Source organism: Sebastes fasciatus, chromosome 18 (assembly GCF_043250625.1).
Source record: "Sebastes fasciatus isolate fSebFas1 chromosome 18, fSebFas1.pri, whole genome shotgun sequence".
NCBI lineage: Eukaryota > Metazoa > Chordata > Actinopteri > Perciformes > Sebastidae > Sebastes > Sebastes fasciatus.
Genome location: NC_133812.1, coordinates 26,254,739 through 26,270,519, shown reverse-complemented (window position 1 = coordinate 26,270,519; position 15,781 = coordinate 26,254,739). Strand labels below are relative to the sequence as shown.

The 15,781-nt window shown below is 42.8% G+C and overlaps 2 protein-coding genes across 3 annotated transcripts; one reads left to right on the top strand and one right to left on the bottom strand.

The window, feature by feature from the left end:
• Positions 1-16: 16 nt before the first annotated feature.
• On the bottom strand, positions 17-9,124 carry LOC141756224 (uncharacterized). Its single transcript, XM_074615795.1, has 21 exons — positions 8,948-9,124; positions 8,811-8,869; positions 8,655-8,741; positions 8,458-8,579; positions 7,980-8,123; positions 7,349-7,444; positions 7,091-7,261; positions 6,728-6,830; positions 6,350-6,570; positions 4,900-5,056; positions 4,616-4,827; positions 4,417-4,531; positions 4,130-4,329; positions 3,615-3,729; positions 3,365-3,534; positions 3,192-3,286; positions 2,300-2,430; positions 1,090-1,279; positions 828-969; positions 651-747; positions 17-112 (listed from the first exon to the last, which is right to left on the bottom strand). Exons 1-21 carry the CDS (start codon positions 8,968-8,970, stop codon positions 42-44), a joined length of 2,721 nt encoding a protein of 906 aa, XP_074471896.1. The 5' UTR covers positions 8,971-9,124; the 3' UTR covers positions 17-41.
• LOC141756223 (delayed-rectifier potassium channel regulatory subunit KCNS3-like) lies at positions 9,032-14,715 on the top strand. 2 transcript variants are annotated; one of them, XM_074615792.1, is made up of 3 exons: positions 9,032-9,167; positions 11,966-12,245; positions 12,738-14,715. In XM_074615792.1, the coding sequence occupies exon 3, from the start codon at positions 12,742-12,744 to the stop codon at positions 14,239-14,241; it is 1,500 nt and encodes a 499-aa protein (XP_074471893.1). In that variant the 5' UTR covers positions 9,032-9,167; positions 11,966-12,245; positions 12,738-12,741; the 3' UTR covers positions 14,242-14,715. The 2 variants fall into 2 exon arrangements, with proteins under 2 accessions (XP_074471893.1, XP_074471895.1); XM_074615794.1 differs by having other exon boundaries at positions 9,040-9,167; positions 12,082-12,245.
• The last annotated feature ends 1,066 nt before the right edge of the window (positions 14,716-15,781 follow it).

Sequence of the window (15,781 nt, the reverse complement as noted above, 5' to 3'; positions counted from 1 at the left end):
GATGCAAGAGAGTTCTTTTAAAATATTTTATTAGGATTTTATTAGTTTATAAGTATGGGTCCTGATGACACTTGTTTGAAACTGTGGCCATCTGAAACGGCACGTTTTTGACCTGGGGAAGAAAAACAGACACTAGATTAGATTAAACACTTTATTAAAAAAAACAACATGTTCCCCAATCGGAGAACACCAAATAAGGAGCATTTATAAGTCCTTTGTCTGAGCTAACGAGTAGAAACCGTATTAGTGTGCATTACTGTATATTATCATCACACAGCTGAATACTCTATGATTGATCAATCACAGTGTTCTACGGTTTATTATTTCTTTATAACATACCATTGCTATGTATAGCAGACCGTTGCTATGCATAACAGACTGTTGCTACGTATAACAGACCGTTGCTATGCATAACAAACCGTTGCTATGGATGCAGTTCTGATGTTGGACTCTGGCAGACCGTTTTTGTGTCAAATTATTGATTTCTTAAGTAAGTAGGCATGTAATAAGCGGGATAATGTACAGCTAGCAGGTCATTATTGTGAAATAAACCCCAACAGGGCGATGCAAGACCCAATGGGTTTATTTCGCAACAATGACCACCTCGCTGTACATCGTTGCTTACATGATATCAGTGTGAGAGGTCAAACCTTTTATCCTGTCGTCCTGGTTTGAACACTGCACATTACACGCTCTACCCACTGGATTTCTGGCGTCACAGACCTCCACGTCACAGTGGACAAACACCTACAAGACATTAACACATTTATGGTTATTGTGATTAATAAAAGGAGCAGCAGAGTATTTATTCTTATAGCTTTAGTTACCTGGCGACTCAAGTTATCTTTGTCTTTGGCGAAGGCAAACATCGGCACCTCAAAGCGCTTGAAGTTAGAAGGATGCTGAACTCTGACATCAGGTAGAACAGGATGGAAGATCACCTGGTGCGGGTCCTTTGGGTTCGCACAGCTGACCAAATAAATACAAATACAGTTTAAAATTGGGTAAAGATGTCCAAATCTGCATAAAGAGAGATATGCCCATGTTTCAGTTTGCCAACGTCCCAGCAGGCCAAGATTAAGAGGTTACCCGTTAATGATGAGGTCCCATCTGGGGAGGGACTTCCTGTCGTCCTCCAGCGTCGCCCAGCAGTACACCAGCTCCAATGATACTTCTGGGTTTCTAAACCTCATCAGCTCCACCTCAAAGTACACCGGCTGTTGTAGGTACTTTACGACGGGATAATCCTCAACTCTGTGAAAGGCGCTGTAGGAGTCGTCTAAGTGAAGAGACGAAATGTGGTAACCTAAATTATTACACGGCTTTGTTGAATACTCGATTCTGATTGGTCAATCAAGGCGTTTTAAGGTCTGTTATTTTATTATAGCGGACCATTGCTACGTATAACAATCCGTCTCTGGCGGACTGTTTTTGTGTCAAATTATTTATTTCTTCAGTAAGTAGCTGTGTAATAGATTACACATACATTACCTCTTACTTGTTATTATTATTTCAGAAAGGAATAGGAATTGGGGCTGCAACTAATGATTATTGTCATTGTTGATTATTTTCTCAATTAATCGATTAGTTGTTTAGTCTAAAATGTCAGAAAATGGTGAAAAATGTTGATCAGTGTTTCCCAAAGCCCAAGATGACGTCCTCAAAAGTCTTGTTTTGTTCACAACTCAAAGATATTCAGTTTACTGACAGAGGAGGAAAGAAACATTAAATATTCACATTTAAGAAGCTGGAATCAGAGAAATTACTTTTTTTTCTTAAAATAAATGTACTCAAACCAACTAATCAATCATCAACATAGTTGGCGATTAATGTAATAGTTGACAACTAATCGTTGTCATAGAAACGACCTGTACACACACAGAACCTCCAGGTGTAAAATACAGATGAGTGAGTAAATTTAACTTGATCGTCCTCATCGTTCCACTTGCCAACTTGGTCATTAAGAAGATGAGGTTTAAAGAAGCATCAATTAACTTTGTCAGAAGTCCAATTACTTTGACCAGCTCGATTAGCTCCAGATCCAATCTGTGGGATTGCCTCCTGACTTTAGAGGACGCCACTAGTTCACCACTTTAGGACCATGGCAGTTACACGACAAACCCTAAAAGCCTCCACTGTGCAGGTTAATGACAATCTGGTCCATGTCTCTTTTCATTATCTATAAAGCTCTCCATGTTTTCCCCAGTTTCTGGCTTTGAGACTGTGATTTTATGGCTCAAAAGCATTCATAATGTTGAGAAACATAATGAGAATACAGTACATTCATAACTTTTCTTACCCAAAGCAAGTCTCATCTCAACTTGCAGCTCGCCTTGTGCGTTCTCAGCGTACGGTTCACTCCGGCGAGGTCTGGTGTTGAAGGCCACAGTGCGGTTTGTGTTGATGTCAAAATAACAACAAACCTTTAGTCTGAAAAATAAAGGGACAACCCATGAGATGAGGCTTAAATTAGTCAGTGTAGTGGTAGAGAAAGTGTTAAAAAATAACCATTTCACAAAACATAAGTCTTCTGTTTTGCCATTGACCCTGTTTTACATCTGTGATGGTACCCGTTTACATTTTAAAAAAGGGATTACACTTTATTTAATATCCATCCATATGCTTTAAGTCTGTTGCATGTGCAGCTTTTACTAAAGTAACTGTAATTCGTTTGAAATTTAGTGACATACGTGTGCTTTTAGGGCTGCAAATAACAATTATTATCATCAATTAATCTGCCGACATTTGTCGTCAGGCCATTAAATAGGCGTTATCAGTCGCTATAAGCCCCATAGATGTGGGTCAATAGGGGCCTACTACACCTTCTACGTTATAAAAGTGAAAGTGAAACTCAAAAGCAACATTTTCTAACCTGTAAAACTGAGTGAAATGTCATGTTTACGAACACAAACCAAAAGGCTTCTTTAAGTTTAGGCAAAAAACACTGATAACAGTGGAATCGGGTGGATTTATAGGTTTGGTCCATAAAATGTCACAAAATGGTGAAAAAATGTCCAAAGTGACATCATGATTTATCTTCATCATCTTAGCTCTCATTAGAGACGCTGAGGATGAGGGAATATTTGGCACTTTGCTTGAAAAATGACTTAGAAGATGAATTGACAAGAGATTAATTGTTTAACGACTGACTCCTTTCAGCTCGATGTGTTTTTAAGTTCCAAGACACTCACTCATACTCCGGATCGTCTGTCTTTGATTCCCTTTTCAATGCAAGTTCATCTGGCAGAGAGATTTCATTTTCATACAGCATCATGTTCGGCAAAAACTAAGAAAAAGAAAAGGAAATGTTTCAGGTTTCAGTGTTAACAGTCTGCAACCAGGGAAGTATTCAGCAGCGTGCTACCTTTCTGGTCGTCCCACAGGAGCTCCCAGTGAAGACGAAATAAGCGTAGCGGTCGTTGCTGTAGGACGGACCACAGCTGGGGTCTCTGAGGGTGAGCTGACTGGTGTTCAGACCGGGAACCGACTCCAGCTTCATAGCCAGAGCCGTAATGGTTCCATTAGAGAAACACTCTGAAAGAGAGGAGGATCAATCATCAGTATGTGTTGGGTGTTTTTGTCCGACATTATAAATGTTATTTTCTCAAACTAACCGGTCAGTTTTGAGAAGAATTTGCAGGTCACGGAGAATTCTTTGATATTTTTGTTGGTCTCCGGATTCCTCAGAGCCACATCGAGTCGGCTCCTGATGGACGACGACTCAACAGCCTGACAAGTTGTCAGAAATAAAATATTAAAAAAAGTTAATGGAGGAGGATAATCTCTATAATAAACGTCACCAAGATAAACCCCTGCACATTTATTACTTCGGTTAAAAGGGACAGTGTGTAGGATTTGGTGGTATCTAGTGGTGTGGTTGCAGATTGCAACCAGCTGAGTGCCCCTCCACTCACTCTTCCCTTTCCAAGACTGAGGTAACCATAGACATATATTGTATACATAGACGCCGCATTGACTCCTGGATCGTACGTCAACATGGGTACCATATTGGACCAGGCAAGACTGGCCTGTAAACAAATACAAGTGAACAGAGGAGCTTGAATATATATATAGATCCCCTGAAATGTTACACACTGTTCCTTTAAAAAAGATCAGATTCTGATCGTACCGCGATCACAACATCAGGGGCATTAAACGGGACTGTAAAACTGAAGTGTGTCCCGTTGTCCTTGAAGCCGTACTGCTGAGCCAGACTTGAGGTCAACGTTCGTTGTCCCACTACGGTCTGAAAGCTGAAGCCGGGGGTCCCGTATTTCACAAGGATATAGTAGTTCTGATGATCGCAGCCACCAGAGACGGAGGGAGGAACTGCAGAGAGAAAAAAAAAATACAAATGATGACAGAAGTTTGCCCCTTTTGTTATGAATGAATCCATCACTATCCACCAGTACAGACCAATGTCTACTATTCTAGCCTCCAGATGAGCAGTGTGAGAAAATGGAGTGAACTCTGGCAGCACCAGCAAACCAAAGGTCAGATGAAGAGAGTAGACTGTAATCCCCGTTTCTTTCTGTTGGGAAATACAGAGACGGAGATTAAAACAAAACAGTTTATTTTTTTGCATTTCATTTCCCAAGTTGAGAGTAAAGCTCACCATTTGTAGTACGACACGGTCCGTGAAGGGCACTTCAAGTGTGAAGACCTTCGAGCTGCCGTTTGGGGAAGCGTGCTCCAGGACGTTAAAGCCTCTGACGTGGCAGTCCGCCACGGACAAAACCTCCGAGGGGAAGGTGATGTTCATTAGAGCCACGTCAGAGCCGAAGGGCCCGAGCAGCACCTTAAATATCTGCTCCTCGGGAACAGAGTCTGTGACGAAAATAAAGAGGAATGAAGGCAAAATATTTAAAAAACACAGAGAACCAAAATAATAAGACTTACTGTCGATAAGTTGAGGAGGTTGAGAGAGTAACGGCGTCGTGACGGGGAGGAGGACTTTGTATCTCGTGTCCTCGTGAGTGGCGTCTTCAGTCCAGAGCAACTCGAGCATCGGCTCTATCGTATACGTAGTGAGGTACTGACCGTCCTCAACATGACTCTGCAACAATCAAACATCCTCCGTCAGGTCGTCTCACAAAAACATTATCTTCATGTTCTCATTCCCAGGGCGTCCAATACCGACGCTTTGTCACGGCCATTGGCGTTCGATACCGCCACACAAGGCACCCTTTAGCGACTGTACATATGAAATGCACCGGGCATCCCATTAACTACAATGTAAACCCATCCGCGGCAACAGTAAACGCTCAGGGAAAGTGTGCCGCGAGTGTGGTGATGTAGTTTAAAAAGCGAAAAGACGGAGGGCGGGCGGGAGGAGAGGTGGATGGGTCCAACAAACTCAGGGCTTTCATCCAGGAGACCGCTGTTCATGTCCCGTGCGTTAAGTTTCACTTTACAATCAGCTGTTCGTTCGTGTCCTGTGTTCACAACATCAAGTCACATTTGCTCTGTACAAACGTGGTAGTTTTAAACCTAACTAAGTGGTTTTGTTGCCTAAACCTACGCAAGAGTTTTTGTTTGATTCATAACATTATAAGCAATTGTTTACCGCGACTGAAAAATGATCAGTATATGAGGAGCTGGGATGAGAATGTTTTTTCAGTAACCCAAATTAAAAGGACATATATGCATATTAAACAAATTTGGCCCTGAATCGTGCTCAACTAGAAGCCAAACATATTCACAAGAGCGGTGTAATTTGGGAGAAGTGGAAAGTAAGTCTTATTATCTTTTGTACTGTACGTATTAAGATGATTTAAGGCGGGTTATTTTTCCATGAAATGGCTCGACTAAAACCCTGAAATATTCTGGTGCACTAATGAAAAATTGGAGCGGTTCTTTGCTTCTTTAACGTAGTCTCAAAAGCCTGAAAAAGACGTATTTACGTTGATTTCTCCACTATTATATCAGAAATGTATGATTATAGTTGTAGAAATTGAAGGTCTGCAAATCTGAACGTTTTTGAAACTGTCCTGTTTATTTTTGGAGTTTGTAGTATTTCTTGAAAATGTATCCATGAATGTTTCCCATTTTTAATTTATGATATCTTGTATGCAGCGGTGTCGTGGTCGGTGATGAGGTGGGTGCACATAGATGGTAGCCTATAGGTTACCGAGGAGGAAGTGGGTATATTGTCCTGTATATTGTCCTATATATTCCAGTGGCTTTTTGGCTGATTGGTATACTGTAAACCGCCAGAAAAAGAGGCGGGTATACTCCATATACCCTCCACTACACCACTGATTGTAAGCCCATGCAGGCTGGACATAGTTGTATGCATGACAATAATAAAAACCTCATTCATTCATATATAAATAAAAGTAAATGTGACCTTAAAGTGACCTCCGACGGCCCCAACAGGAATTTCAACGACGACGTGTAGGTCGGTGACAGACAGGGAGTATCGTCTGGCAGCCATCTCCGCGGCGTCCAGCCTCTCGCCGTCGACGCCCACGTGAACCTCCAACAGTTTGAACTGTTGGGAGGAAATCAGAGGGTCGACGTGCCTCGGCAGGAACCAGCTGATCAAGTCTGGCGTGAAGGAAACACTTCCTGTACACAAAAAATAAGGAAAGACCCAACAGGGACACATTTAACGGTAGTAAATGTGTAAATTTCCAACAGCAAGAGCTCCAAATTCCCAGAGAAAACACTAGAGACATGATCTGAGTGGTAGCTGTGGCCCTGCCTATAGATCTCTAAACATTACCCTCCAGTATTGGGCACGCAGCTCCTGCATCGATGTGAGTCGTCAGCCACTTCTTCTCAAATATTGTCGAGGTTTTGAGCACCGTCATGGGAATGCCTGCTACCTGAGGGGTGAGATGTGTATATAAATGCTATGTTTAGTCCATTTAATGCATACTGTTGTAACAAACCTCCTAAGGAAGCAGGTAATTCAACATAATGGAGGATATAAATCAAATAAAGTAGCCTACTATTGTATTTAACTGTGCCAACTGGATTTCAGACAAAGTAATCCATTTAAAAGGCAGTGTGATTACTTTATTTAATCTAAATCCAATAGCCTCCCGGCTGCAAGTGTAAGCAAGTAGTGAGTTATCCCACTTACATTCTGGGTGTACGTTTCAGGTGAAGTCTTCGGGCTTCTCAGAACCAGCCTCGTGGGAGTGTTTGTGATCCCGTAACCACTCCTCTGGGCCTCCGTCACCTTCATCATCCTCTCCTCCGGAGTGAAGAACACCAGTCTTGTGATTGTGAATCCTGCGTCTATCGGCTGTTTCTGTGAGGCAAATGATAAAAGACGTTAAATACAGAAAAATATCTTTACAGATTATTAAATAAAAAGGGCACAGTTAGCTCATCTGACCTCAGCAGCTCGTCGAGGATCACCAAACTTAGTTTGCTCTGAGACGGGATGTGGAGGAAGGACGTAATCATTTGGAGCTGCTCGTTTCACAGACACCTAGAAATGAGGCCAGGACATAAAGCCAATTATCATTCTGGTATCAGCAGGCAGAACATCCAAAGACTGCAATTGATACAAAATGCGGCTGCCAGGCTTTTAACTTGTACTAAAAGAAGCAATCACATCACATCAATCCTTGCTGCCCTTCACTGGTTACCTGTGAGTTTTAGGATTCATTTTAAGATTTCACTGCTTGTTTTTAAAGCCTTGAATGGTCTGGCTCCTGCCTACAGTATATCTGTGATTTGCTGACGTCCTATGAGCCTGATCGATGCTTGAGATCCTCTGGCAGGGCAAACTCAGGATCGTCCTTTAAATGTCGTCTTAAGACTCACTTCTATATTATGGCTTTTTCTTAACTGATGGTGCATTGTTATATGATTTTATCTTGTTTTAAGTTCTGGATGTTAATTACTTTTATCATGCTTTTATTGTAAAGCACTTTCTAATCTTGTTTTTAAAAGGTGCTCTATAAATAAAGTTATTATTATAATAGAGACCGGAACATGACCCCGGTGCTGTGTTCACTTGCCTCCATGTAGTTGCGATCACAGATAATCTCCCTGGAGGCCCAGGCAGTGTGGCGGCAGGTTTCAGCCACCTGGTACAGCTCGTCTTCAACCATCCGGTTCCCGTGTAGACGGATATTTAATGTAGTTGTGAATGATTCATCGCCCTAAAAACAAACACACGGAAATAAAGACAACATCAAAAACTAGGACTGCCCCCCTCTTAGTCGACTAAGATTTATTTAATAGATTAGTTGTTTTTCTATGCTTTTCTTCATGCCGAGTGACTCATTTCCAAGAAACTTAAGAGCACATCTTTGGTAAACACGAGATTTAAAGTGGTGCTTCTTTGTGGAGAAACTCAGTTTGACACATCTATCGATTAAAAGAGTGTTAGTCGACTACAAATTTCTTTGGAGGACAGCCCAACAAAAACAAACACATCTGGTGCCGCTCTGCAAAAAAAAAGAAATCACATCTCCAGTCTTTTTTTTTTTTTACCACATTTTGAGCAAAACAGTTTTGAAGTGAGGAATAAATCACGGCGTTGCCCAGCTGGTCCATCTTCAAACTGAAGCCACACTGAGAAGCTAAACTTGGTGTGAGGAGGATCGCAGAGTTATCTGAGGAGGGAGAAAGAGAGGACAGTTAGAAAGAAAGAATAAAGTGAGACACAGTCCAACAATGTCAAAGCTTACTGATGACAGCAGACACTTCAAGAAGATTTCCTCCAAGTGGACCGACATCCACACGCATGATGTTGCCGAGGCATTTTGAGTTGATATCTGGGATTAAACATTTATATTAGTAAACTGCATGATTAAAGTCACATAAAAAAATGGACAAAAACGTACTTATAGATGGTTTCTTTTGAGCTTCTGTGTTTACAGCTGCTATCAGGAGAATAAACAACCTGAAAGAGAGGGAATAGTTTTTTAAAAGTAGCCAGAAACATCCAAAATTTGTGAAAGCAATGAACAAAACTACGAACCCCAATACAACTAAACGACCCATGGTATAAGAGGTGGGGAACTGGTGACCGTAGAGTTCCTGTTTTTGCAGTTTTTAGTGAACTTTGTGTTTGTGGGATTCCCTCTACAGGCTTCAGGCAGGATGAGGGAGGCTTCCTGCTCAACAAATACAACCATACAGGTGGATCCTATTACAGCCTGATTGGGACGGTGTGGACCAGAGTGATAATCTGATCTGAGGTGAGTCTCAACACGGCAAAGAGGACGATTGACCTAGCTGACTTAATCCTGAGTAAATATTTTAATCAATTAATTGAATTAATTGCAAATTTTTTATCTGTTCAAAATGTACCTTAAGGGAGATTTGTCAAGTATTTAATCCTCTTAACATGGGAGGTGACAAATATGCTGCTTTATGCAAATGTATGTATATATTTATTATTGTAAATCAATTACCAACACAAAACAATGACAGATATTGTCCAGAAACCCTCACAGGTACTGCATTTAGCATAAAACAATATGCTCCAATCATAACATGGCAAACTGCAGCCCAACAGGCAACAACAGCTGTCAGTGTGTCAGTGTGCTGACTTGACTATGACTTGCCCCAAACTGCATGTGATTATCATAAAGTGGGCATGTCTGTAAAGGGGAGACTCGTGGGTACCCATAGAACCCATTTACATTCACATATCTGGAGGTCAGAGGTCAAGGGACCCCTTTGAAAATGGACATGCCAGTTTTTCCTCGCCAAAATTTAGCACAAGTTTGGAGAGTTATTTAACCTCCTTTGCGACATGCTAGTATGACATGGTTGGTTACAATGGATTCTTTATGTTTTTTAGTTTCATATGATGCCAGTATCTTCACTCTAACTTTAAATCTGAGCCCGCTACAACCCTCTGAACTAGCTTGTCGATAAAGAGGCTAAATAACGCTCCAAACTTGCGATGAATTTTAGCGAGGAATAACTGTCATGTCCATTTTCAAAGGGGTCCCTTGACCTCTGACCTCCAGATCAGTGAATGTAAATGGGTTCTATGGGTACCACGAGTCTCCCCTTTACAGACATGCCCTCTTTATGATAATCACATGCAGTTTGGGGCAAATCATAGTCAAGTCAGCACACTGATGACACAATACGTCATCCCTGGAGCTCTCTATAACATTCATATCTTCAAAAAGATAGAGATTTCGTAACTACAGTTTGTCTCTGGTTGCCCCCCGGTGCAGGGGGGTCTTGGGTTCAAGTGGTTTAACAAACAATGTATAGGAAAGTTGCACAAATGTGTGTTAAACCCTGATGCTAAAACACCACATTAATTTTAGGAGTAGGACTTAGATAGTCCACAACACCCTGCAAGGGTTGGTGTGTTTAGGAGCTGGTTTTATGCTATGAGCAGCACATCTGTGAGATACTGAGAATGTTTTTATTAAGGTAATAAAATGATGGATAGAAACCCGCTCAGCTCAGCCAGGCTGTGACACAGATGGAAAAAACTCTCCACATTTAGATAACAAATTATCAAACTGTTGAGAGTGCAACGACAACCAATCATTTTTTTTATTTTAATCTGCTGCCACTATAAAGGTATGTTGAGTTCCCCCCCTTTGCTGCCAAATACAGTGTTAACTGCCTGCTTTGGCAGTTAGCCTGCCGGCAGTGCTTTCTCACAGAGGATCGAAATGTCACAGCGTGATTTTTTTACTTCGACTTCACTCCTTCCAGCTGCTGCGGACCAGCTGTGGTTGAGCTGCCTGTTGAAACATTAAACATGTGTAAAAAATGACTGCAGGTGCTCTCTTTAAGAGGCTGGAGCAAGTTTTAGAGCTGGAGGGAAGATACTGACATCATGTGAAGCTAGAAAGGAATCCATCGGTTCCAAACATGTCATGACAGCTAGTCATGAAGGAGGTTAAATAACGCTTCACATTTGGGTGAGGAAAAAGTGGCATGGCCATTTTCAAAGGGGTTCCTTGACCTCTGACCTCCAGATATGTGAATGAAAGTATGTTCTATGGGTACCCACGAGTCTCCCCTTTACAGACATGCCCCCTTTATGATAATCACATGCAATATTTCAGTCTCTGAATTACATATAATTGGGTATCACTGTAAAGCTGAGACTCTTGTGGATCCAATGAGCCCAACTGTATTCATGTGTGATGATGTTAGTCCCCATAGGAGACACTTCATTGTAGTGAGACCATTTCTTTTTTTTTACCTCACTGTATAAAATGACCTGTGGTGACCTCTAGGATAATCACAGCCTCATGAAACTTTACAGCCACAAACTAGAGACCTAGAGCATTCAGAGGATGGATGGCTTTCCTAGCTTGATTAGACAATAAGGGGGTTTCTGAGCAGTTTACACAACAGAAGTGATCGTCATCGAATCGCCGAAAAATGCAATTCTTGCAGAAATCTCCAAATGTCAAAAAGTTTTTGATACCAAATCACAGCATGGCTTTTTCTATGGTGTTCCTCAAGGTCTTGGTGTCTTAATGTGGTATTTTGGAGGAATTATTGATCATTTTATTTATTCTTGACTGGTAAAAAATGGTTAAATTTAACACCAAATCTGTGAAACAAATGGTATCAACCCCAAAATTGCTGCAACAACTTATAAGACATAATAGAGCATGGGGATGACCGTCATATACTTAAATCATAATGTTCTAAACCCTTATACACTTCCACTATTCATGTTTATTTCTGATTTACGACTAGACTTGACACACAGTGCTGCATCTCAAATTAATCTTCAGGTTCCCAGCTTTCAGATGATGTTCACCACTTCTATGTGACGTCTACCGTTGACCTGCTATCTCCCCCTAAAGACCCCCTTAAAAAGACAAAAACGGGTCTATTGTGGGTCTGAGAGGGTTAAAATAAAGTCCTGTAATCTTATAATCAATCTCAGAGATTAAATAGGCCTCAGAGAACTACGTCTTCCTCTAGGGATAACAGGCTGTAAGCACACCGTGATATGATTAGTAAAATGCCATAAAATCGACCATGTTTTTTTTTCCAGTTCCTACATGTGTGCGGTCCTTCTCCCTCCCTCCCTCCCTTTCCTCTCCTCCTCTCCTCCTCTCCTCCTCCTCTCCTCTCCTCCTCTCTCGCCCCTCCCCTGTTTTCCTGTAAAAGGGAACAAACTGCCTCCTCTGTCCCGCCTCCAGCTCTTCTTGTCCCGTCCGTGAAGCTGCAGCACCAGCACTCCCTCCACCGACCCCACCATCTGCTGCACTTTACAAGAATGTAAACCACCCGGATAAAAGTTATTTTCATGGAAAGAAAGGCTCTAAATACAGGTACGTCTCAGCTTTACATTCAGTTTTAATCAAATTAAAAGGATTTGTAAAAAGGATTTGGTGGGGGTAAAACAAATCCTGGTTTCATGCCTGAGTGTGCACGTAAACAACATCTAACATGCAGGAAAACAGTGCTTTAAATGCTGCGTGGGTTCAACTTGTTGCCTCTCATTTCCTCTGAATTAGTCTCCTATAGTCCGCTCTGTAATCTGATTCTCCTGGTGATAATCGTGGTACTTGAGCCCTGCAAGAAGTGACAGCACCTCGCGCCTCTTCACTCACTCCAGCTCAAAGCCATTTCCTGTGTGTGTTGTAGCCTATTGATTTTTTTCTTCTCTCCTTCAGAGGACTAATGTGCTCTACAAACAGTGCATCAAATATGTCTTGATAGACATCCCTCCACAGAAATGTACCACAATCTTCCACATGCTTGTGGGGCGTAAAACCAATCTGTTAAACTGTCATTTCTAATGACTCTGTTTGTTTCATCAGGACCATGGGGTATGGGCAAATCCTCCACCGGCGGGGGAATGAGGAGGACCAGGTCCATCTCAACGTGGGAGGGGTTCAACACCAAGTGGATCCGGACATGCTGCTCCGCTTCCCGCACACGCGCCTCGCTCGTCTGCTGTGCTGCCAGAACGAGGCGTCGATCCTGGAGCTGTGCGACGACTACAGCCCGTCCGAGAAGGAGTTCTACTTCGACAGGAACCCCAGCGTCTTCCTCTGCGTGCTAAACTTCTACCACACGGGACGCATCCACATGATGGAGGAGGTGTGCGTGTACTCTTTCAGCCAGGAGATCGAGTACTGGGGGATCCAGGAGCACTACCTGAGCCCCTGCTGCAGCTACTGGTACCACGAGAGGAAGGAGTACATCGACGACCGGGACTGGGACATCAGGAGCGACGACCAGCAGGAGCCGAGCTTCGACTCGTCCTTCGAGGAGCTCTCCGCTATCGATAAAGACCTTGCCAAGTTCAAGGGCGCCTGGTGTGCAGAAGTGAGGAGCTACGTCTGGCTCCGGCTGGAGGATCCGGGTCACTCGAGAGGCTCGAAGATCATCGCCGTGGCGTCCCTCGGCTTGGTGCTGACCTCCATCATCGCCATGTGCGTCCACAGCATGCCCGAGTATCAGCAGGTGGACGAAAACGAGAAACCCATCGAGGACCCCGTCCTCGCCGTCCTGGAGGAGATCTGCATCGCCGGCTTCTCCGCCGAGTTCATCATCCGACTGATTGTCGCGCCCTCCTGCAAGAAGTTCCTCAGCAACCCTTTAAACATCATCGACGTCGCCTCCATTTTACCATTTTACGCCACGTTGGCTCTGGAGACCGCCGACGAGGAGGTGGCGGAGGAGAACGAGGACTTGGAAAACATGGGCAAGGTGGTGCAGGTCCTGCGCCTCATGAGGGTTCTCCGAATCCTCAAACTGGCTCGCCACTCCATCGGGCTGCGAGCGCTGGGCGCCACCGTCCGCCACAGCTACAACGAGGTGGGCCTGCTCCTCCTCTTCCTCTCGGTGGGGATCTCCATCTTTTCCGCCCTCATCTACTTCGCGGAGAAGGAAGGGGAGAACTCTGAGTTGGACACCATCCCGTCAGGCTGGTGGTGGGCCACCATCACCATGACCACGGTCGGTTACGGTGACACCTGCCCGGTAACGCTGGCGGGGAAGATAGTGGCCACCTTGTGTATCGTCTGTGGACTCTTAGTGGTGGCTCTGCCCATCACCATCATCTTCAATAAGTTTTCAAAGTACTACCAAAGAAACAAAGCATTGGAGGCGCAGTGCATCCCGAAACCTGAACGACAAGACCCGCAGCTCCCGTATTATAACCTCAGAGACCTGTTCACAGGAAGCGTGTATCCCTTTACAGGCAGCATCGCCTTCAGGAACAGTGTGAGCAGCGCTGGGGACGACACAGACGCCTCCAGTCTGCAGGATATAGAGGTGTACGATAATGACACTTGTGAAAATGGGGCTGCAAAATGAGAAAATGAGTGTCGCTCCGTTTAATGCCTCTCAGGGCTGCTCCATCACCGACCCTGCCTCTCTCGGCGTTGTCTTCCTCCTGCAATTTGACAGGGAAATATCGTGGCACCGATTTATTTATTTATTTTTTTCTACAAGGGAGAATAGCTTGTGAAATATACGGCGTTGCTAAAACCCCGGGAACTCTAAAGGGAATTATCTGAGCCTTGCTCGGAGGTTTTGAAAGCCCATTTTCTGCTTGAGAAAACGGCGATGATGCATGTAGGAGGCCATAATGTTAATGTTTTCTTTTCTCTCAAAGTAATGCCCTGTATTGATTCGTCTGCTCGTTGAAAGTTCAGACTGAGGATTTCGGCGAAAGTGTAGAATGACAAACAACACTGTTTGATGTCTCAAAATGGTATTGTAGATCTCTAAGTTGACTGATGTTACGCAGTCTGCATGAACAGAAATAAATGCATCTTTGAAAGAGGAGTAATGTGTAGAATTATGCAATATAACAAGCGAGGCCACACAAGCACTGATATACCAGGTTATTGTTATGAAACTTTTCTCTTGGACAGTTTTGGCATGCTGGGGGGAAACTCCTGTGGACATGAAATAAAACTCAGTGAACAGATGAAATCCTCCTTTGTGACATGGCATACAGTAAATTATACTAATCACTCACCATATGTTCCTCACTTCTCTAAAATCTAAATAGAAATCATCAACGGTTTCTTTTCTTCAGTGGTGAAATGCACCGAGGAAACTTCTTTCTTTCTTCTTCACTCTTTTCTGCTCCTGAAAGCATTGATTTCCTGTCGCCTGTCATAATCTCCGGTTGGATGAGCTGCTGTCCTACTAGAGCGAGAGATGTACAAGATCTTTTCTCTACAGGGAATTCAGCGGTGTTCATGCAGCTGACCGGAAGCTTCTACTCTCAGAGATAAAACACTCTACGTTTATTTTAGGATTTAAGTAAAGTAAATGAAACATGTTAAAATGATAGTAAATGGGCAACACGTTCTCATCCCAACTCGTCACATACCGCCGCTTTGTCCTGCCAGCTTGGCGTCACTTTATTTTTGGCAACAAAACTACTATAGTTAGGTTTAGGAAAGAACTACATGGTTGGGCTTAAAATGACCTTAATGACGTTTGTACAGTGAAAATGAAACTGAACATTGTGAACGCGGAACACAAATAAACAGCTGACTGGAACGTGAAAGTGAAAACTCAAAAGGTTGTGCAAGAAACTGCGTTTATTCCAAAGAAAGAACCACACAGACCTGATGGGGAAATTGCCTCTTTTGTGGAGGAGGAAATTACTTTTTTCCTCGTAAAGTTATGACTTAATTCTCGTAATATTACGACTTTTTTTCTTGAAATAGTATGACTTTATTCTCATTAAACTAGGACTTTTTTCTCGTAAAATATTGACTTTATTCTCGTTAAGTTACGACTGTACTCTCATAATATTTAGACTTTTTTTCTCATAAAGTTATGACTTTATTCTCGTTATATTACAACAGTTTTTTTTTTTAAATAGTATAACTTT